The sequence below is a fragment of the Marmota monax genome, unplaced genomic scaffold, assembly GCF_021218885.2.
Source record: "Marmota monax isolate L192 unplaced genomic scaffold, Marmota_monax_Labrador192_F-V1.1 WCK01_AAM20220418_F8-fsc00060, whole genome shotgun sequence".
NCBI lineage: Eukaryota > Metazoa > Chordata > Mammalia > Rodentia > Sciuridae > Marmota > Marmota monax.
This window is the reverse complement of record NW_026692826.1, coordinates 8,676,065-8,699,301: the sequence shown is the minus strand read 5'-3', so window position 1 is coordinate 8,699,301 and position 23,237 is coordinate 8,676,065. Positions and strand designations below refer to the sequence as shown.

The window sequence follows — 23,237 nt, the reverse complement described above, 5'->3', positions numbered from 1 at the left end:
AGGGTTCTTCTTTCTCACTCTGCAGTTCTCATTATTTACAGAAATTACAACTGCAGTGTAGCATAGGCTCTGTCCTAGATGTCCCCAATGTTTTTGTCGCTATTTATGTGTAGAATGTGCCTCGTTATACTTATCGGCCTTTCCTTTTTGGGCTTGGAGTGCTCTACTAACATTAATTAATACTTAAATCAAATTCTTTTCCTGTGGGCTTATGAAGCTATAGATCATGGGGGCTTTCTTTTGGATCACATGACGCTGCGTACTCATGTAGTGATCGTATGCTGTGACAGAAGTTGACATACACTTTTACATATACATAATAGACGCTCAATTGTCCGGTCGAAACACTCCTTGGAAATTGAGTTTTCTGGTCATCATGTATTCCCCCATGAACGGGGTTTACTGGGTATCCACTGCAGGTCAAGCTGAGGCCAATGCTTTTCCTGCTTCTGTGATTCTTAAGCTCCCATGCTTGGTTTAGACAAGGTCACAGGTGCATTGCCTCGCAACAAGGGTGGAGGGTGGACATTCCCAGAGGAGAGCCCAGAATGTGAAAGACCTGAAATGGAAGAGTGTGATCTGTTGGAGGAGCTATCTGAAGGTGAGCGTGGCTGGAGGAGGGCAAATTGGAACAGGTGGGCAGAAGTGAGGGAGAAGGCTGTCCTCACTGGGACACGGAGTGTCCATGCTAGAGCACCCAGTGGAGGGCTGACATCTGCCGACCCAGCCTTGTGGACTTGTGGAGGTTCTGGGCAGGGGGCCGGGCAGCCCTTTGCAGACTCTTGAGGCAGCCCAGTTGGGGGGCTGGAGGAGGAGGGAAAATTCAAGAGAGGCTGGGGAGGAGGTGGGGTGCAGGGGTCCTGGCTGCAAGGGAAGGAGAGCGATTGGGCCCACTCAGCGCCCTGAGTGAGGCAGCTACATGGGCCAGCCCATTCCAGAGCCTGGAAGGAGAAGCAGGGTGGACCCATTTTCAGAGTAATTGTCAAGTCTGAGGTGGCTTTTGGATGAGAAAAAAGGGCATGTCCAGCAGGCAGGGATGCACTGGTTTGGATGGAGAGGAAAGATTCTAATGAGCCTCTTTCTGCTGGATAGCTGTCAGCACGGAGTTCATTCAAGGTCAGCCACTTCCACCCAGAGACCTGAATGGTGTGAAGTGTTAGGACAGCGGCCCTCTCACCTTGATGCCCACCTTCAGTATCACCTTGATGCCCCCTGGGTTTCCTGTCTGTGGAACAGTGAGGGCACACTTTACTGGGCACAGTAAATGAAGAGGTGCAGCACCTGGCATGGGCATGCATCCAGCCAGGTCTCCTCCTGAGTTGTTCTGGGAATGAGCTGTTGTCCTAGTAACCAGGGAGCACGGTGAGCAACATGCATGCAGGCACATGGGAAGCCATGTCTGCACAGCCACCAGCAGGTACTAGGAACCTCCCCCAGGGCCTCTGGTCTCTGCTGGGTGTCCTTGCTTTCTCAGGGCCACCTGGGCTTGTGTGTGCACGTGCCTCATTTAAGAGACAGATGTCTCATTAAAGGCAGGACACGAGGAAACCCAGCTTAGGAAGAGTTTTGTCTTCTGTCTTCCATTCATGCATCCAGCTGCTAATTGTGGTTCCCACAAGACCCCCCCAGTTGAGAACGGCTGTTGTTGGGTGCTAGGTGTCCAGCCATGGAAAACTGCCCGACTTTCCATGTTCGTGTTTTCTGAATTAGAAAATTCTAAGAAACCCTAGCACACACGATCTCCAGTGGAACAGTCTCGGAGTTGAGAGCTCCAGGTGAGTCTATGGAACCGATGTCACTTGTCCCAGGCCAGAATCCAAGTTCTCATCAGCACACGTGAACTTTGAGGAGACGCGACAACAGTGTCCTTTGCTGTGTGTCTGGGAGCAGTCTCTCTTCTGCAGCTGTCCCATGTGAGCCTCTTCCACGACAGGCCTGGACTTTCCCAGAGCGGCAGTGAATCCCACTGATGGGCAGGTGTGGGGTGGGCGGTTTAGCCTCTGGAGTTGAAAATAGGGTTTCTAGGAGGTAGAAATGATCATGATCACTACCTCTTGCCTGGATATCTCATTCTTTTGAATTTTGTGTGTGTGTGTGTGTGTGTGTGTAAAACTAGAAAAACGTAAACGTTTTTAGGCACTGGCAGCAAAGAGCCATCTTTGTTTGTGGGCACCTGTGGGCAGCTCCTCCAAACCAGTGGATGGATATCTTTGTCCACTGGGTGCCTTCCATATTTTTGTTGAAGACAGACCTGTCCACATGGACAGCCAATCCTGGGAGCCACATTCTCACAGAGAGGAGGTGTTCATACATACTGTCTCTTTAAGATGCTTTTCCTGTTTTCACGTGATTGTGTAGATGCTCAGGCCCTGGTGGTCACAGGATGCACTAGAAAGGACATGTTTTGAATGACCTGATGAGACGAGGTGAGGTGCTCTGGATGTGTGAATGCCCAAATAAAACTGGGAGGTTTGCTTACTGTTGCAGCAGTGAATTGCTTTAACATTATCATGTTGTCCTTAAACATTCGGGATTAAAATACTTTCTGAAACCAAGAAAGATGAGCCTCTCATCCCACTGGTTTTGGGTTTTAAAAGACCAAATTGGCTATCGAAACATTGAGTCTGGTATTTTGATTTGTTTGGATTTCTTGCTAAAATTTAAAGACTATGATTAGTAGTTTATTTCTTATTATTCTAAGTGTTATTTTAAAATACTTAAGCTGGAGTAATAATTTCATTAATCAAAATAACAGGAAATGAAAAAATAAATGGCAACCTAACTTGTCTCATTTTTAACTATGGATATTATGCTGCAAGTGATGGAGAGTCTTGTAGGTTGAGAATTTTGCAGGTGGAGAATCTGGTAGATTAGTGTATTTGAAGATATGTGTGATCTATTTTTAGTATCACTTTTAGGTTCTCAACATCATATATATCACATTTCAAAATGAAGGTCATTTGTTTACATTTTTCTTATTCATAAAACCAAACGAGCATCTTAGGACTAGTTATTCATTTTCTCTAATGTGCTACCAAAAGTCATGGGCAGCACTGGCACCTTGTCACGAGCCCCTGCTGACCGGCTGTGTGTTGGGGAAGGTCTTGGTCCACAAGCTGTGCTGCGTGCTGGTCCCTGAGCCTGGGTATCCCATCTGCCTGTCTGATACAGGCCCTGTCCTGGAGGCTGAGCACCTCCATGTGCGGCTGGAGCACAAAGGGCTTCTTTGCCAACACTTCTTTGGCACATACCCACGACTGCATGTACGTGCCCTTACCTCGGAAAGCAGGGGGAACCAGACTTCATGAGTTGCAGAAGTCAGTCTCTGTCCTGCAACGTGAGCAGCCCTAAGGAGAGTGTCAGCATCACTGAGAAGCTAGGGTCTGTGTTACTGTTTTCCCTCCCAGGGGAAAATGCAGCTTGCATGTGGTCAAAATGTTACAGTGTGTCCACTTCATGAAGGTGTTTCTGGGGTTCTGTTCTATCTTCCATTCATTAAGAACCCTGCAGGACTGCTTTATTGAATAATAAGTTGGTGGCCTCAATGGATCAGTGGTCTAAAATGACTCTAAAAAATGAGGCATGGGAATGCATCTTTTCAATTATAAAGAGAAAACAGGACCTGGGCATCTGGATTTATGGACACAACTTAACAGTCTTCTTGGGTTTATCCAAGCTTTGCAGACCTAAAATGCACATTTTAAAACTTCCTGAGCCCTGTGGTTTAGCACCCCAGCCGCCTCTTCCATATCCTCTGTTGGGGGTTGTTGGTGCTCATTGTTCATACCTGACACTCTGTCCACTGCAAGTCTTTGTGGTCAGTGCAAAGGTGATTGAAGGCCAGTGCTTCCAGGGCTGCAGTCTATACAAATTGTAGACACACAGGACACTGTACATCCACATACATCTTCTCTTTGTGAATGTGCCCTGATAGGTCCTTCTGGGACCTACTGATGGTGAACGTCCCACCGAGCCCCCAAGATCTCTCCCAGCATGATACTGCTGTGCAAAAGTCACTGCAGGAAGTTCACTAGCTACATGAGGGAGTTTTATCACATCCCCATTGATTTCTGCTTCCCATACCTCAGAGGCACTGCCGTCCACACTCTGCCCCCACCCCAACCCCGCGTGTGTTTGCGGAGTATCTTCTGGCTTCCACCGTATGTCAACTGGCAGGTGTGATGAATGCAGACCAGCTTTAAGTAGCAGTTTTCTGAAACTGATAGCTCAAGAAGAGCACTCAATTTGTGATGTCTGCCAGAGCTGCCTTATGTCTAGGGTTCCGTTGGCATAACTGGAGACTGGAACTTTCTGTGAGTGTGGTGGTTTGTGTGTGCCTGTTAATTTCAAGCAGTCTGTTTCACTTCGTAAGTGTTTTAGTTGGATGTTACTATGGGGCGGTGAGATTAATCTCTCCATGTTGCTTTGTCCTCAGATGGCAAGTGACACTACTCACATGGTGGCACTTCAGATGTCACTTGTGAGTGCTGCAGGCTCCAATCACACTTGCTTTTACCTTGCGGTTCACCCTAGGATACCACTGCTATTTTTCCAACATGGTAATTATTTACAGAAATTGGTGAAAGCTCTCTCAGGTTCTGACAGACCTACCTGTATGGATGGCCTAGACGGAGCCATGGGACTGTCATTCCCCCTGGAGTGCTGCCTCTCAGTGCTCCCCACCTCCCCTCCTGCCCCCTTCAGCCTCTTCTCCAGGGCCAGTTGGTTCACCACTTCCTGCAGTCCCTGTGTGCGAACCCTGGAGGAGTCCAGTGAATCTGGCAGAATCCCTGGGAAGGGTCTGGAGCTGCAGTCGGGCTTTGGCCTGGGAGTGAACTTGAACCAGAAGGCTCCAGGAGGGAGGAGGAGGATCTGAGCTGCTCTGTTCTCTTTTTCTCTCGCAGGGGGGAGACCACGCCCACCCCGGCTCCGCGCAGACCCTGCCGCTCAGGAAGGGAACCTAGGACGCCCGCGCCCCGCGCGCCCCCTGGCGGCCCTCGGCCGTGTCCTCCCAGACGTCCTGGCTGCCGCCCCGCTGCGCCCCTGACCATCCAAGGAGGAGCCGGAGGCCTCCCGACCAGACACCTCGGCCGGAGCCACCGCACTGCAGCGGAGCCTGGTGGCGAGGCCTCTCCCCGCTGAGGCTTAGGAAGCGAAGACGCCCAGCCCGGAGCCCGTGCAGGCCGCGCCTCTGCCGCCCTCCGGCCACCGCCCGCTGGGCGAGCAGAGGTGCAGCGGGCACAGCGGGCTCCAGCGGGGCTCCAGACGTCCGCGGCCTCCGAGACAAGATTGAGACACTGGAAAAAAAAGAAACTTGTGTGTTGGACGGAGCAGAGAAGCTAAGCACTGTAGTTGGAGCCCAGAGCTCAGCGGGACTGTCGCGTGGTGTCAGGGCGGAGGTGCAGCCGAGGTCGAGGAAGCGATACTACTGCCTCTCCGTGTCTTAGTGGGTGTGGACAGTAGAGAACACGGGAAGGAGCTGGCCTTCAGGAGCCGTGGAGCTCGGGTGCGGTGGAGAAGCGGTGAAGGATCCCCACCGCGCAGAGGTCCGGCCCCTACCTGCCGGCGGATGCCTGCCTGCGAGCGCGCTCTGCCCACCTTCCTGCAAGTCCAGCGGAGGAAGCACGTCTGTCCGCGGGACGGGTCGCGCTGCTTTGGGAAGGAGAGCTAGTGGGACACGAGGACAAGCAGGCTTCTTTGTTTAACTCAGGACCTTTTTGTAACAGGGCTACATTCTGCAAACTGCTCACAGAGGAGGGCTGCACGTCTTAACCAGTTACCTAGCCACTGAGTCCTCCCAGTCTGGGCCTGTTGTAGTAATGGCAGAAGAACCCCTGAGCAGAGGGGGCCCTCAGCACTAGGGTGCCGGGCTCCGCAACCTTCTGCTCCCCACCCCACCTCTCCCCTGCACCACCCCAGCAAGTAGGTGTCTTTCCTCTTGGGCCTGGTGACCTCCACAGGGCGAGGAACGGCTCCCGGCCAGTGGGGGTCACCAGACTGCGGGTGGAGACGCTCTATATACCTCTTCCTCGTGGTGCACAGCGAGGGTTGGTGGTGGGTGGTGGGGGTTCGGCCCGCGACAGAGGACCTTAGACCATGCAGTGTACGCATCTTAATCGTATTTCACAGATATAAATATTTTCTTTTCCTATTGCCGTGACACTATGTGTGATGGTAATATTTCTGAAAGTTTCAGATTTTTGCACATATGATTTTATGCATTATCAAAAGTTACTGCTGCCTTGAATGAAGATGTTCTGTGAAATTTTTTGCAAAAGCTTTACTAGTTTTTTTTTAATTGTGAAATTTTGTAAAGGCAGGAAATGGATTAAAATGAGCATGCTAAATATATTTTTCAAAAAAAGCAATAATTTTACATGTACAGAAATTATCCTAACCTTTAATACTGGTGAGAGCAACAGTTTACTTAATACAGTAATGGATTAGTGCAGTTTTTGTAGAAAATGGGCTTCTGATACAAAGACTTTGTTTAAACACACACACACTCCCAAAGTGTGCTTTCCTGTTCTAATGATTTGTTGGATTATTATATTATTATTATTATTATTTTATTGTTATTGTTAGTTAATGTTTGGGTCTGGATTCTATTTGTTACTGAGTTTAAATTACTTGACAGTTGAGGTGGCGGCCACACTTGCAGACAATGCAACGTAACTGCTAGCTTATGTATATCTATCTATATTATTTTTTTTACTTATTTTTTTCCTGATAATATTACACAGATATGTATGGGAATGATCTGTCTTGGTGTGCTTAGGAATGTCCGTGCGCACGTCGCATGACATCGTGGGGTGTTCTGGGAAGTTACTTGGAGTGAGGTGCTGAGGTGCCTCCCTCTGTCCACCTAAGATGTCAGAACACCCTTCTGTTGGTTTATGTCTGATCATTTTGATAGTTTCCCCAAAGTGATCATTTCTGCGTTTTCTTGGCTTTTATTTTCTTGGCTGAAAGTAAACGGTGACAGGGACGTTTAGGGACTAGCGGTCTGGTCCTGTCTGTTCTCTGTGTTTTAGTTATTAAAAGACCTTCTGTACCCAAAGTGACACACAGGTGTCGTCTGCATTCTTCCTGTTTCAGAGCGACCTGGGAAAGCGCAGATTCACCCCGACCTCCTGCCCAGTTGGTCTGGGGGGGAGAGGGGTGAGCCTTCCCGCTGTGGCAGGGTGGCCTCTGAGTCTGGCTCCTGGGAGAGCAGTGCGAGGACGGCGGGCCCCCACTGTGTCCCCCACCACCTGGAGGGCTGGCTCCTTTCTTCCTCTGATCATCAGTATTGTATTGGTTTGTGAGTTTGTTGATGTCAGTTCAACCATAGTATTTAATATGATTTATGATTTCTTATTTATTTAGCCACTGTGTTTTGATTCACTTCTCTGAATGATGGTCTCACACGATACGCTTCTAAGTCGCCTCTGACTGTTAAACTCTCTACTACCTCTGCTGTCTGCCGTCTCCTTGTGTCCTAACAGATTTACAGTATTGGTCTAGTGTGGCTTAGACCACAAAGGGTTCAGCTGTCCACCCAGCTGTTCTGTCCCTGCCCTGACCTGTGTGCTTGCTGCTTCCTGGCTCTGCTCGCCTGACCAGCTTCACCCACCACCTTCTCCCTGTCACCTTCCTCCTCCTCACTCACATCTCCTCCTCCTCTCTGAATTCACATAACACACAAATGATGAGCTTCTAAAAATCCTTCAGGTTATTCACTCATAGTCCTTAATTCAAAGAATGAACATTTAAGTCCTCCCCAGTGCAGATGCTAATTGTCTTCTCTGGGAATTGACCACTGTACCTGTCCGCGTTTCTTCCTAGAGAGTCTTGTTGTAATCTTAGGTGGGTGCATTTCACCCTTGTCAACTCAAGACAGATTTTGAAGCCAAGTGGATTTTTCCTTTTTGGTTCTAAAAAGTATTAAATATTTTAAGATGTGCCCCCGATATTTACTTATTTATTTTTTAACCCAAGGGAAACACTGGTTTTTTAAAAGTAAGGTGCTCTAGGAAACGGCAGCTGAGAGCTGCAGGGGTCACTTGGTAGGACGAGGCCCACTGATGCTGTAACAGGCTTGTTACCCTGCGCCTTCTGCCTGGCCTTGGGGCCGCCTTGCTGGGCGCGGGACCCAGGCATCTCTGTAAGGCACATGGAGGTCTCAGGGCCTCACACCTCTCAGGGTGCAGCAGGTGGCAAGCCCAGTTTCTCTGGGGCCTCTTGGGTGGTGATTCTGGTCATTTTCTGTTCTTTCAACCAGAAGAGCAAGTGCAGTTGATGGGGCGATTGGGGTGTCTGCCAGATCAAAGGGAGTGGGTGCAGTCCTCGGTCTGTAGGGAGGAGAGCACCCCTGTACTTACAGCCAGAGGCTTCGCCAGCATCCCTCCAGATGGAGAGCCCACCCGACCAGCCGAGAGGCTCCCCTAGACAGACAGGAGACTGCTCTCGGGGCTTCCCCCTTTCCGCCCGGACAGTATCTGAAGGAACGTTTGTGTTTTACTGCTTTTAGCTTTAGTGACTTATCATTTGCAGATATTTATTCACTGAGCAAGAAAAACAGAAATCACAGGTGAGGACTTGTGGCAGTGATGAGGTCCTTGTTTGCCGAGGTTCACACACACTCCAGAGCCCTGACTCGCCTCCGGGGAGTGACCCACCCAGGGTCACCCAGCAAGGGAAACGTCCATTCTTCATCAACTTCCTAACTGTACTTTGAGACAGTAAAATGCAAAAGACCATAGAATTTGTATTTCTTTTTTTAAAATACAATTTATAACATTATATTTTGTACTCTTTATATTAGAATTTGTAACTAGATTGATGTATTTAACTCTATTTCTGAAAAAGTAATTCAGTGTTTCAGTTGTGTGATAAAAATATTTAGATAAAACATATTCATTCTATTGGAATTTGAAATAAATAAAGACATCTTGGAGTTCTTGAGATTTGTAAGACCTTTTACCCTGTTTCAGAAGGTGGCTTAAGTCATTCAACAGCCGGGGTTATTTATTTTTGTTGGCTGAATATAGACCAAAGTGTTAATGTTCCTTATTAATATCAACGTAGTAGTTCTAGGATGATTTGAAAGATATTCATCTAAAGAGATGCCAGAATATCCAGTGTGATTTCAAGTCCCCCGTGGCCTGCAGGAGATGTGTGTGCTCTGAGGGAGGAGGCTTGCTGGCCTCTTCTCCCCGCACACCTCCCAGTACCCCTCTCTGCCTCTCGAGCACACACGGGGCTCTGGTGCCACTGGCAACCCCCAGGGGCCACGTGGGAGTGGACGTGAACATGGTACAGAATCGGCCACACCTGAGTAAGACCAGTGTACCAGAAGATGGGCTCCCTGGGGCTGCTACTGTGCTCTGCTGTGCTCTGCTGACATCAAAAGCAAGGTGTCAGGCCATCGGGGCAGTGACACTACTAACCAAAAAAAATAGCCTGTGTTGAAGTTAAAGATGTGCTTGTGTCTCTGGGTGGAGGAGAGGAGAAGGGGAACCTGAGCATGGCTTTCTACACAATCCTGGGCAGAAAGTTCCAGTGTGGACTGTGCCTGGTCCCCTGTGTGGCAGGGAGCCCTGGGCGTGTCCCTGCTCCACTGAGATGAGTTGCTGTTTGAGGGATTTTTTTTTGAGAGGCCCCTGGATCATGCAGACTGCAGCACAGCTCAGGAAAACTGTGCGACCCCCGTCTTTAGAGCCCACCTGATAGTTGCTGGCTCCTGGAAGGGGGAGATGCCGACGAGGACATGTCAACCCAGATTCCTTAAAGGCAGCCGCTTGGCCAACTCACATGACGGCACCTGTGCTGGGCCCGACCCTGGCTAGATCTGTGTCCTTCCCCGGGACTTCCCCAGGGACACTGATGTTTCTGTGTTCACGCCCCAGATACTCAGTCCCACCCCGGGGTGTTGACAGGCTACCTGACTCCTCCCCAAGACAGCAGCCCCTCGCCTCCTGTGCCCGTCACCTCCTATCAGCCTCTGGGTGGTCAGGTGGTGAGGCCAGGACGAGCTCCTAGAGCCCCCAGCCTGAACTGTTGGGAATTGGACGGAGGACCAGGCTGAGAGCTCACTGTGTAATGTGGATGCAGGACCTGGGTGTGGCCCAGGACTCACATGAGTGTGCACACGTAATAGCTGTAGAACACTGCAGTGCATCCATGGGTCTGTGACACACCTGCGTGTCCCCCTGATACTGGGTGGTCTGCAGGCAGCGGGGGTGCAGTGCAGATCTGCGTTACTGACGTTCACAGTCTCACCTTCATAGAAACAAGGTGGATCTATTCAAGGGACCAGCAAAACTACCAGAAGAGTCATGAGTGCCCTGGGTTTCCCAGGCCTGCTTTCCTCACGGTCAGCTGGTTCATGGAGCCATAGCATGGATCCAAGGGAGGGGAACCCTGTGGGAATCTGGAGCGTGCAACAGGCACCTGCTGCTCTGACCCCATTCACAGGAGAGGAAAGGAAGTGAAGGATTCCTTGCAGTGAGGCAGAGGCGGGAGGAGAGCAGCCCTGGGCCTGCCAGGTTGCTTGGACCGGGTGATTTTAAGCTTCAGGATTATTGCTCTCGGTCAGTCTGGCCCCAGGAGTCCCAGGGTGAGGTGGCAGCACTCACTGGTGACAGAGCTGGCTCTCTGCTTCCCAGCTGATGTCTCCTGTGCGTTCCCAGGTGGCGGGAGGACTGGCTCACGTCAGTTTCTCTAAGACACTGGTCCCCTTCAGGAGGCTCCACCCTCGTGACCCCATCACCTCTCAAAGGCCCCCCTCTCCACGTGGCCTCAGTGGCCTTAGGTTTCAGCTTGAGTCTGGGGATGGACCTCAGGCCATAGAAAACGCTCCTTTTTCCACAACTGAAGCAGACAGGAGGTCCTCATTCAAGCCCATTTCCTTGATAGTAGCGGGGCCTTGGCTTGGTGGCCCACAGTGTCCACTGGCAGAGGGTGAGGCGGCTCTGCCTCTGTGTCCTGCCTTGGCAGAAGAACAGCTTCTGGGCCTCTTCACTGCCTCTCCACCTTGGGCTGTGCCGAGCTCCCTTCTGGGAATCCACTGAAGGGGACCTTGAGGCCACACAGAATGTTTCCAGGACAGGGTCATTGGGTCAGAAGGCTGGTGGCCTTGGAGAAAGGCTCACTACTCCGTGAGCTCTTGTGAAATGTCTGGGCCACCGTGGGCCTTCTGAAGCTCTGTGCGTAGACCTGAGCTGTGTGCTGGCAGGCTGCTACCTGTGCAGAACTACCCTGGGAGGAGACGAGCACCAACTCCACTTCCTGATCATTTCTGAAGACTGCAGTATTATCATCCTTGTTCAGAGAACCAAAGAAACATGGAAATCTCACTGCATTGAAAGATCACAGACTTTCTTAAAATCATAGACGGTTTTTGGTGATGTAAATTTACCTAACCAGTCGCATGCTGTGCGCTGTGTTGGGTCTGCCCAGGAAAGAAAACAGCGTGGGACCTGCGATCTGTACTCACATCAGAGGAGCAAGGACCGTGGGCCCAATGCAGAGGGAGGTGGGTCCTGGTGAGGATGCAGGTGGAAGAGGGATGGTGTCCACCTGGGGCAGAGGTCATGGATACAATGAAATCAAGTGACTGTGTGTCACCAGGAGCAGGTGATGTCAACCGAAGCCTTTGCTGAAATGAATTGGGGTGGTGTCCTGGAATTGAAGTGATTTGCCTCTGACATTCAGACTGGCCCTGCTCGGATGGTTTCCAATGAGATCTCCATGTGGGAGAGAAAAGTGGCTTTGGAATTTCTGGAAGGGAAAGTCTCAAGGGTAGGATTGGGAGGTTACCCTGGTGTACGTAGAGCAGGTGAACTGTCGGGTCTGCAGGGACATTGCCATGATTCCTTGATGATGTTACTTCGGAGTGAAACAACAGAGCCTCCCAGCTGCCCAGATACGGGGGTAGCGTGGGGGGGGCAGGGGCAGCACAGCAGCTGGCCACGTGTGGTTGGGAGGGAGGGAGTGTCTGCCGTTGAAATTCAGGGAAGCAGAGAACAGTTAGGGGTGGGTGACAGAGTGACCGAGGGACACATAAACCTGAGACAGGCCAGGTGAGAAGGTGTAGTTGGGACACAGCTGAGAGGAAGTCTGCAGGAAGGTCATGGTGGACGCTGGTGTGTGCGGCAGTGACCTTGCTGCAGCTCCAGGAGACATGGCTCTAAGCCTCAAAGGAGAGAGAAACAGAACAAAAACTGCCATCTCAAAGGCCACTTCCGGCTGAACTCGGATGCTCACCTTGTCTGGTGCGGTCTCGGTGCTGTTCGAGGCAGGCGTTGAGAACTCCCTGGTACAGGAGAGAAGTCAAAGTCACGAGGCTACTGCGAGTCCAGGTGTGTGGGCCTCTGCTCCTTGACCTGGTGGATGTGGTGCCCAGGTAACATGTGGCTGCCCCCCAACGCTGATCCCGCTGGTCCCAGCACCCTGCCAGGTGGGGGGAAGGCGCTGTCTGCCTGCTCTGTGTGTGGGCTAGGCCATCCCTGGATCAGAACCAGGGACCAGGGCACGGAGGCTGCCCCGAGTTGCCCTGGTGCGAGTTCAGGACTGGCATGGGGCAGGGAGGCCGGGATTTCTGCTGGCCTGGGGTGAGGCCCAGGGGTCTGCTGTGAACATGAGCATCCACCGGCCTCTGTCTCCCAGCCTCTTTCTCCTCCAGTGCATCCTCCTTGCTCATCCGGACATGCCCAAGGCACTCCCCACCACACACTGGCCACATGTGACCCTTCTGGGCCCTGGGCTCCTCCATATCCTCCAAGGCCGGCCTAAAGCACCTGCCATCCCAGTCTTCCTGGGGACGCCCACCCTGTGTCCCCGTGTCACCAGCTGTGGGGTCATTAGCCACATTTTATTCTGGCTTTTCTGTGAAAGTCCCACCCTCGCAGGTGCTACCCACGCACAGACACCACAGCTGCGGCTGTTCCTGGCTGGCCTTTGCTGTTTGCCCTGGTGTCTCACGCCGTCCCGCGACTCCACGCTGCAGTGCTTCCCACGCACCTCCCAGTGATTGACATGTCACAGCCCTGGAAGTGCGGCATCCCCTCCCCCACGCCTCTACCCGGGGAAGGGGATGCTGCACTTCCAGGGCTCTTCGGTGACCACCTCGTCTTTGTGCTTGTCCCTGTGTTGCCACCACGGGAACTTTCTGGAGCCCGTGTTAGATCATTTCACACCCTTGATGGAAATCTTTCACTGATTCTCCATCACCTTCAGGAAAACCCCCACCCCCTGTGCTGTGGAAAGCTTTGCCTTTGGTGTCCATAGCTGCCCATGAACACACAGGACCAGGCCGTTTGCATTTCCTAAAGGTGCTGGCTCCTGTTGACCGACTTTGCCTTTCTTCTGTCCAATACTCGAGCCCGAGACACAGACCTGTGCTGACTGCGCCCTCTTCCGGCACCTCGTCTCTCCTGACCCAGAGTGGACACATACTTCCCCTCTGGCCTCCTCTGCACAGCAGGTGTATCTGTGTATCTTGCGCTTCTCACATCAACCTGAACAACCCTGTCCGTAGTCTCCCTGAGGACTGCGTTCCACCTCCCCCTAGGGCGGACATGTTCATTTCACCTCCATGGTCTGCCTGGCCAGGCCATGGTAAGCCCCAGGGCAGGCCTCCTGAAGGTGCATGGGCCACCATGCACTGCTCAGCTTCTGCTCACCTGGCAGGTTAACTTATGGCTGCAATTTGCAAAGTGCAATGTGACACGTGGACGTGGGTTGGAATTAGTTACAATGTTTCCTTGAATCCTATACAATTATCAGCAGGTAGCATGATCTTCAGATGCCACCTTTAAGAAATACTGTTGCACTTATAAATCAGGATTTTCTAATACCTATGACATGTGAAGCCTAAGTTGTCCTTTGTTGAGAGTTCTTTCTTTTTGTCAAAGGTGCAGGTTTCAGGCACACTAGGAGAGTTAGACTGGTGACACCAAATGAGAGAGAACTGTGTCTACCATTATTTAGCGCCACAGAGAAGAGCTGACTGTGGTCTCTGGGTGGGAATCACCCCACAGAAGCCACAGGGAACTGCTGGGATCTGCACACCCGCTACCTTTGGTGGACAGCCTGGGGGTGCAGTGACATTGGCTTTCCATAGGTGACTGCAGGAAGAGTCCACTAGTGTCTGAGCCCTTCATGGGTCACGCTATTGACTCTTTCTAGCACGAGAAATTGTCCGCAGCTGCTTTGGATTTTCCCTGGACATTCTAAAATGGGTGGAGGCCCTGTAGTTGGCCTAGGGACCCTCACTGCTGCTTACAAGAGTTCGGGGGAGGAGGGGCATTCAGGCCAGAGGGCTGAAGTGTGTCTTGGGTGGTGGACGGAGCAAAGGCTACTGAGTCATTGGACATGGCAGGACAAGAGCCCGGGAGCCTGCTGCTGCATGCAGGTTTCCAGAGAAGACAATGGCTCCCGTCCCACCGGTCCCTCCATCACCTGAAGTCCGGTGGACACCTGGGACTTGGGAACTACACAGGTGGAGAAGCACTGTTTAGTTCTGTCCATGCTGCTGCGGGGGGTTTGCAGTTTGCTGGCCACCTGCAGGACCTGCTTGCCATGTGCTGGAGAGGCCTTCAGCTCCTTCACTGGGTCAGGCCCACTCTCCAGGATCTCTTTGTCTTCTTAGCTTTCTAGAAGCTTCTGTGGGCCACAGCACAGGCTAGCGTGTTCTGAATCACATCTTTGATGCAGGACTACCACCCATCAGGGTGAGACGAGATCAAAACACAGTCACCATGCAAAGAAACGTCTGAGTACCACACGCCTGTTACAAATACACAATCAAGTTTTTGCTAGGGATGTGCCTTAAGTTACCTCAAAAAATCAGAATTACAAAACCGGCAGAGACCATGTAGTTCCCAATTATTTTTTTTTAAGAAATACTTTTAGTTGTAGATGGACACGATGACTTTATCTATCTATGTGACTATGTGTCTATGTATCTGTGTATTTATGTGTCTATCTATGTATCATCTATCTATCCATCTGTCTATCTGTTTATGGGGTGCTGAGGATTGAACCCTCAGTGCCTCACCTGTGATAGGCAAGTGCTCCACCACCGAGCCACAACCTCAGCCCCCAAATTCTTGTGAACGCCCATGTCTCCTGGGCGCTTCCGTTTTATCACATTTTATATTATTGTTATATAATAAATGTGACGTTTGTCTTCCAGGCTTTGCACGAGAAGCATTTCTTCATTTCCACCACACTTCTCTGCCCTCCTGCCCAGTATTACATTCTCTGTTCTTCTCAGTTTATTTCAGTTCTCCCCGGTTCTCTCTGTGGTGACTGAGGAAGTACAAGCCCACTTTCCCGTGTCTCAGTGTCTGTGCATGTCTGACCCAATAGCATCCCAGGCAGGGGGACTTGCTGGGCCGTCCCTTGCAGCTGGCTGCCTGGCCTGGACCCCACAGCCTACTGCGTGAGAGCTGCTGGGTGTGGGGTTCTCCTCTCACTTCGGGGTTTCTTTTCCTTTGTGTCGGGACTTTTATCCCCTCTGATGACATGCATGATCTGGTGTGGGATCCTCAGAGTATCTGCTACAGGAAGGAAAGAAGAAGGTGCCTGTCAAGCCAGCAGGCAGGGACCATGCAACACCAGATTCCAATTTCCCTGATTTCTTTCCAAAATGGTGGTGGTCCTGAAGTTGCCCTCTTTCACCACTAGATGGTAGGCAGTGGTCACACATGGATGTAATCCCCAGTCTCAAACTCGTTCACTTCTTTATTTTTTCAGCAAACACATATTGAGCACCTATTGCATGCTGGAGGGATATGCACAGTCAGGCTGGGGAGTGGCACAGAACCTATTTCAATGATGGCCCAGTCCCATCATTCCAGGAAGTGCCACAGAATATCTGTGGTCTGCTGATCCCAGGCCGGTCTGGGTCAGACTGTGGAGGCCCTGCCATTCTTTTGGGGGATACACACAGATGCTTTAAAATAAGTGCAGTGAGCAGGGAAAGGCTGCTCCTCAAAGAAGAGGGCCTGAGACCCTCACAGGGCCCAGGGTGGTGAGTCCCATTCCCCCGTGGTGAGTCGGTCTCTCCTCTGAAGGGTCATTCTGAGGTGACTCCTCAGCCAGAAAAGCTCTCCAGGCCTGTGTGATTCCTTCAACACTGTAAATCATAAGCATTAGTGGAAGATTCTGGAAAGCTGCTCACTGGGAGTCAAAGTTGGGCGGGTTAGACTTGTAAGGCTTTTCTGGAGTCTCACATTTAGGTATTCTCCAGGATGGAAGCTTGCTGCACCACCCCTATACGTAGGTGGTTTAACTGGGGCCGGGCATTGAACTGGGACGGGCTGGGGAAAGCCTGCTTGTTGGGTCCTCCCTGGAAACACCCGGAAGCCCACATCCTGGCCAGCAGACACACAGCCTGCCTGTGTCCTGGGAGAGGCTGTGTGATGTGGGGCACGCCCCCCGCCCCCGTGCCTGTGCCGTGGGAGTGCTCCTCCTTCCCTCCCTCCATTCAGGTCTCAGCTCACAGGCCTCTCCTCCAGACCCTCCCCAGCCATTTATCCAAAATGCAGATGCCCCTCCTTATCTCTGCTCCCTTACCTGTTGTTCTCTGTGCAGAACATGCCACCATGGGTCATTCATTTGTGTCCTTTATCCTCTGCCCGCCCCCACCTTCACAATGTAAATGCCACAGAGGCAGAGATGGCCTTGGTAGCAGCTCCAGTCCTTGCCTAGAGGACAAATATCCACAACGCTGAGGGGTGCACAGCGATGGTCACGGCTCCTGGCTGGCTGGCTGGTTTTGCTGATATGCGTTTGCCCTGGGCATCATACAGCCCTCAGGAGTCAGCTGCGGAGCCTCGAGGTGATATGCTGATCGTGGCTGAGCCTTCACGTTTTGGGACGCTCAGTGGGGACAACTGTAGCTTTCTGGTCTTGTTCTCTAGCAGGCCAGGCTCTACTATTCTAGTGGCAAAGGAGCACATCCTGTTGGCCAACAAAATTCACAGGGCTGGCTCAGACTCGAAGGATGGAAAACAGACCCCACCCCTGGTGGGAGAGGCTGAGTCACCTTGCAAGTCATTTGAATATGGGTGGATGAATGTATGGGTCTGTTTTTGCAGTCCCTCTACCACAAATAATATGCTAAATGCAGGAGACGTCTACTCCAAATGCTGGGAGAATGGAGGAGGAACACTCAGCCAAATCTTAGGGTTCAGGGAGGCTTTGGGGAAGCCAAGCATTCCCCATGCCTAATAGCAGATGCTTGCCATGGAGTGATGAGCTCAGAGCAATTTGTGCACAAACTAAGCATGGCTAAGGACCACTGAAGTCTTCCCCTGCTGAGAGGCATGTGCACTTTCATACTGATCTGTTTGGCTCTGGATCTGTTTGGTGGCTTCCATGCTGAATCATTTCTATGATTTCTTCACATTTCATGCAGGACTTCACTTAAACAATGCCTGGATATCAACCCCAATTTCTAAGAGCTAACCAGTGTGAAAATACTAAAGTATTTACTAGAGTTCATGTGTCTCAATTAGACTTGGGGTTCAATAGTGGTGTCTTTGTGTCGGAGATCAGCGGGCTTATTAGAGTAGGCTTGGCCTTTTGTTTCTTTCACCAAATTATCTTCTGAAAGAGCATATTCTTTTGAGACAGATATTTTTTTCAGAACAAAGCTGATGTTCTGAGGATACTATATTTATCATAATCACTGCTATTACCAACAACATCATTACTCTTTTATTTTGGTCAACACCATTATTACCATTATCACCATCATCATCATTTCTGTAACTGTTACCACCATCATCATTATACCATCATCATCACCATCACCATCATCACCATCACCATCACCATCACCACCATCATCACCATCACCATTACCATCACCATCACCACCATCATCACCATCACCATTACCATCACCATCACCATCACCACCATCATCATCACCATTATTACCATCATTATCACTACCATCACCATTACCACCACCATCATCATCACCATCATCATCATCACCATCATCATCACCACCATCACCATCATCATCACCACCACCATCATAACTATCACCATCATCACCACCACCACCATCATAACTATCACCATCATCATCACCATCACCATCATCACCATCACCATCATCATCACCATCACCATCACCATCATCATCACCACCACCATCATAACTATCACCATCATCATCACCATCACCACCATCATAACCATCACCATCAACACCACTACCATCACCCCATCACCATCACCACCACTATCATCCCCATCACATCACCATCATCCCCATCCCCATCACCATCATTACCACCACTACCGTCACTATCACCATCATCCCCATCACCACCACCATTATCACCATCACCATCATCACCATCAATTTTATGATTGCCATTATCCTCATATGTAACTAGTATCCTAAAATTAGCTGGAAGCATAGACCAAAACTTTTAAGAGGAGGAAAAATTGAAAACCAAAATTCATGTGTGACTAGATTCATGAAAAATATAAATATAATAAGTCAAAGCATGAGCGGATGATGATGCTCTTGTAGGAATGATGGAGGAGGAATGTAGCTTGCAATAGGTTTGGACATGGAGCCAGGTGAGGTCAAGGCAGATGTGAGGCTAGATGTGGCCTGATCTTTGTTGATGTGGGATGGCAGAGTCTCCATGGAGCGGTGGACGGAATTCAGACTGTAGGGTGCCCCATGCTGTAGCCTGCCTGCCTACCACTGAGCTGCCCTTGCTCCTAGAGGCATCCACAGAAGTCAGGCCTTTTGCTGGACACCTGCTGTGTTTGTAATTAACCAAAGTAAGGAGCCCCTTTCTATAATGTTTGCTTGGAGAACTGGAATTTAAATCTGCACTATTAATAGAAGGGATTTAGCAGCCAATGTAAATCAGTTATGTAATTGTTAAATGGTTTCTTGGAAGAAAGTTGTCAATGGGGATTTCCAGACTGCTTCTTTTTTTTAATACTACCACTTTAGGAAATGACAAAGTTTCTGTTATAATGCAAGATTGCAGAGGAGAAAACATAGTGAACTCATCTCAAGAACCATTATGATAAGCCTACAATGTCACAGAAATATTTTCCTACCAACATAATTGCAAGGCAAACAGCAACTGTGAGAGCTGCAGTTGATAAGGCTGTTTGTTTTTAGATGCATTCTAGATTATCCAACCAGAGCTGATGTGTTGGAAATGCTCCTGAGGGTGGGGCCATGTTTTCTGTCCCTGATACCTTAGTCTGGCAGGCACTTTGGTGAAAGGTGGGAGGGAACAAGGAGCCTACATTTGGCTTTCTAAATGAAATCCATACCTCCACCCCACTCATTAGATGATCAGGTGACATCAGGACATTGCCACCTCCATACTAGGACCAGCACATGCTCTGTGATCCCACTGGGTTTTACTTACACATTCAAAGACAAAATTGTCATCAATCTCAAGATGGCAACCACAGAGCATTGGACACCAAGTGCATGTCCCTGGTCCCATGGCCACAAAGCTGGTGCTGGGCACACCTGTCTAACTGCTGAGACCCAGGAACATGGCTCTGGAATCAGGCTTGGTGCTGCTCTGCCACTTACTTGCTGTGTGGCCTTGCAAGATGAGGATAAATTCAGTTTTTGCCGCCTAGAGCTGTTGTGACAATTAAGTGAGATGTATGCACAAGATCTAGCTCTGGGAGCATTGCATGTACCCATTGATGCTTACCCATATTACTGACTGGAAGCAGCCAAGTTCCAGCACCCCAGGGTCCATCCTGCTCAGCTGTGCCTGTGCTTCAAGACCCCCAGGGCCCTTTCAGGCTGCAGGAATCTCATTTTCTGCTCTTCCTGCTGCGGGCTTTGGAGTCTCCTCCATGGCACCCCAGTGGTGAGGCATAGTCTTCACCTGTTCCTGGGGCAGCCCACTGGGCTCCCACTCCTCCAGCTCCTGCCTAGAGACCCCCTTCTGAGCCCTTTCAAGAGTTCTTGAGGCGTGGAGGGCATGAATTGCCAAAGCAAGGGTTCTGTGTGTTGTCTTCTGTTTTCACGCTCCTGCTTGGAACCTCTTTTCCCACCAGTTCTTTGTGCATGCCCAGTTCAGACTCAGACCTAGACTGTTGTACCCCTACGTAACTTGTGGGTCTCTGACCCACTGCATGCTGTGTTCTGGGAGCAGAGAAGATGTGCAGTTCTTGGGTCTGCTGGTGACCCCTCTTCACTCACCATGGCCCCACACTCATGGGCCTTGTGCCTGGATACCTGCACTGCGTGGGTGCCCGGGTACCTGGGAAGGGTGCTTCTTCAGTAACAGTGAGTTAGACTCCCACCAACTTACCTGAGTTCCAGCTGGGACCTGAGTGAGTGATGCTGACCCTGGTCCATACCTGCTCAGCACTCCACGGAGATAGACAGAGTGCAGCTCTTGCCTAGAACCTCTGCTGCAAGACTTGGGCTCTTCTGCCCACCTTCGCGGTGGCCTTTGCACACCTCTTTTCAGTCTTTCTGTCTTACCACTCCATCCCCTCGGCCTGACCGGCTGCGGTCCTCTTCCTGGCTCCTGGCCTTTCGCATGTTGTCAGAAGTTGTTGCATTTTTTTGTGCACATGAAAATGGTTTGGTGTCACGTCTGTGGTAGTGAATTCCCTGGTGCTCGGTTCGGTAGAGCTACATGAATCCCCAGGCAGCTGTGGGCTCCTGCTGGCCCTGAGGGCCCTCTGGTGTGAAGAGCTGCTGTCCTTGCCTGTGGAGCTGGAGGCCCAGAGCTGGCCGCGGCCTCCTCTGGGGAGGGATGGCCCAGGAGCAGTCTGTCCATCCTTGCCTACTTTACGAGCCCCCTCCTCTGAACAGCAGTCCCCCTGCAGGTGTCTTGGCAGCAAGTGATTAAAAACAAAGAGTGGGGCCTCCAGTCTCTGGTGTGCAGAAGGGGCGGCCCACCAGCCTGCTTTCAAGGGGCTTCACCTAGAAGGGAGGTCAATGAAGGATGTGCTGCCCACGCAGGGAAGGGCCGTCCAAGTGGCCTTCATGGTGAGGTGTCGGTGTGTAGAGCCACCCCAGCCACAGAGCTTTCTGGAGCCTGGGCCCCCGGGCTCCTGGTGTGAGGCTCCCAGGCTTCCTGGCAGAGGAGCACTGCCTCCCAGCACCTCCCATTCCCAGGTGCTGGTGACGTCACTTGGTGTCACCCTGTGAGAAGCACCTCACCTCACTTAGCAGGCTTCACCCTGTCCCACCGGCAGCGGTCCCCCTGCATTCATGAATGGCCCTGGCCTTCTCACACCCCTGTTTGTTTTAAGGACATGTCATGGTGGTGCCCCCCCCCCCCAATGAATGACCGCCATCTGGGCAGGCTCGCCTCAGCTGAGGTTCAGTCACACTGTCCTTTTAAATGCATTGGTAGGAAAGAATCAATGGGTAGCCTATCGTGGGACCTGCTTCTCCAGCTAACGATGACCATTAAATCCTTGCAGTGTGGCTTCCAAAGTCAAGTACCCTCCACTGTGGTCTCTTGCCTCATGGCCGGATTTTGGTATTTTTAGGGATTTTGTTCAGACTGAAGGAGGCCATGACAGTGCTTGCTTCTGCATGTTGGGAGCTATTGAACCTGACTGGTCGGGGCTGCAGGAGGAAACCGCGGGTGGATCGCAGGCTGTTTCCGTTTCCTCTGCTGGGGTCCCGGGTCTTCCTCCCCATCCTCCTCCACTTCGGCTTCTTCATTCGGCGGAGTGTCGGGCACTTCTTTTAATGTCACATTCTTTATTCCAAAGAGTTCTCCTTTAATGTTCGACTAAGCATGTGCTTAAGGGGTAAAAAACAGGCAAGTAAGCACAAACAGAGCCATCCGAAGTCCTGCGCAGGAGAGAGCCCTGCCAACTCACCTGTGCCTCGGACTCCACGTCGCTCCTTCCCAGGCCGCCACCCACACCCGCATCCCTAGATGACCTCATATTTGCATACTCTTTTACGATCCGATCCATTGATTTGATTTGATTATATGCTAAAAGCATTATTTTTAATAGTTGCAACCGATTTGTTTTGTGGATCTATGACTTACTTAACCACTTTGGCCTCGAGGGGCCTGTGGCTTACTTTCTGTTGCTTAGAGAATTAACAGCACAGCTCTGACGGGCACTCTGTTCACCCCGACTGTGCACATTCGGTTCTTTCCCCCGTGTGCACACGGATGTGCCAGGGCTGCCCTCCTGAACGGCCGGTCCTAGTCCGGGGGCTGGGTCTCGCCCCACATTCCCACCCGTCTCCTTCGGAAGCAGGCTGCTTCTTTCAAGTCGGCACCAGCCGCCTCCATTGTGGTCTACTGGCCTTTCTCATTCTGGTCCGCGTCTCATCTCTGACTGGAAATGAGAGAGAAGAGCTCCGAAGCTGGCCCACCTCTGGGTCGAGCCCTGCAACCTGTCCTCCTGATCCTCCTCCCAGCCTCAGGGCCCCACGGCTCCTGGGATTCTGACACTCGCAAGCTGCGCGGTGAGTGGTGCTTCTGAGCGCAGCGCAGGGCCGGAGAAGCCTGGTCACCAGGTGTGCTCTGTGTGGGGCTCTGCGCGGGGCCATGTGCTGCCGTCACCTTGCGAGCATGGCGGGGCCTCGGCTTTGTGCCAGTCCCTTCCTGGGCGTTTCCAGGGTTTCCTGCAGGTGTTAAGGCACATGATGTAGTAGACATTTGTCAGTATCCCATAATTTGTTTAGCTCTTTTGAAATAAAGATTTCATGATAAATAAAAAAAAAGGTTTATTTGTTTTGACAAGTTCATGTGGTACCTTTGTATTGTGCCACAAACATGTCATAATATAAAGTGGTCCCTGCAATTAGCTCGGTGGTACTATGACTTTAAAAATGGCTGCTTTATAATTTTTGACAATTTGAAACTCAACCAAAGTGCTCCCTATAAACACCCCGAGTTGTGAGATGACGTTTCTTTGGCTTCGATGGGGCAGGAGCCCAGACACAGCCGCCATCCCTCAGGATCACCAGCAGTAATGAGCAGAACGAGCCCCTCGGTGTCCAGACCCAGAGTGGGCAGGGGGACGGGGCAGGACCGTGGCCCTCTGGTCCCTGGGCTCCTAACGCACATCTGTCTGTCAGGAGTGGAGCAGGGGTCCTTGTGCACGGTGAAGCATCGTGGGGCTGCCTGGCCCTCCCAGCAGAGCCTCTTTTGTATCTTGGCCTGGACTAGTGGAAAGCACAGACTTATTGCTATTTCTAATCATTTCCTCCAGAATTTAGTTTTTCTTTTCTTTTT

General features: G+C 51.1%; 1 protein-coding gene across 3 annotated transcripts in view; it reads left to right on the top strand.

Moving 5' to 3' along the window:
- The window catches only part of Znf516 (zinc finger protein 516), a 105,061-nt gene extending 96,113 nt beyond the window's left edge, over positions 1-8,948 (top strand). For all 3 annotated transcript variants that reach the window (XM_046448626.2, XM_046448627.2, XM_046448625.2), the window contains exon 6: positions 4,905-8,948. In XM_046448626.2, coding sequence (XP_046304582.1) covers positions 4,905-4,964 — 60 coding nt within the window. In that variant the 3' untranslated portion in view covers positions 4,965-8,948. The remainder of the gene's footprint in view (positions 1-4,904) is intronic.
- Positions 8,949-23,237: the final 14,289 nt, after the last annotated feature.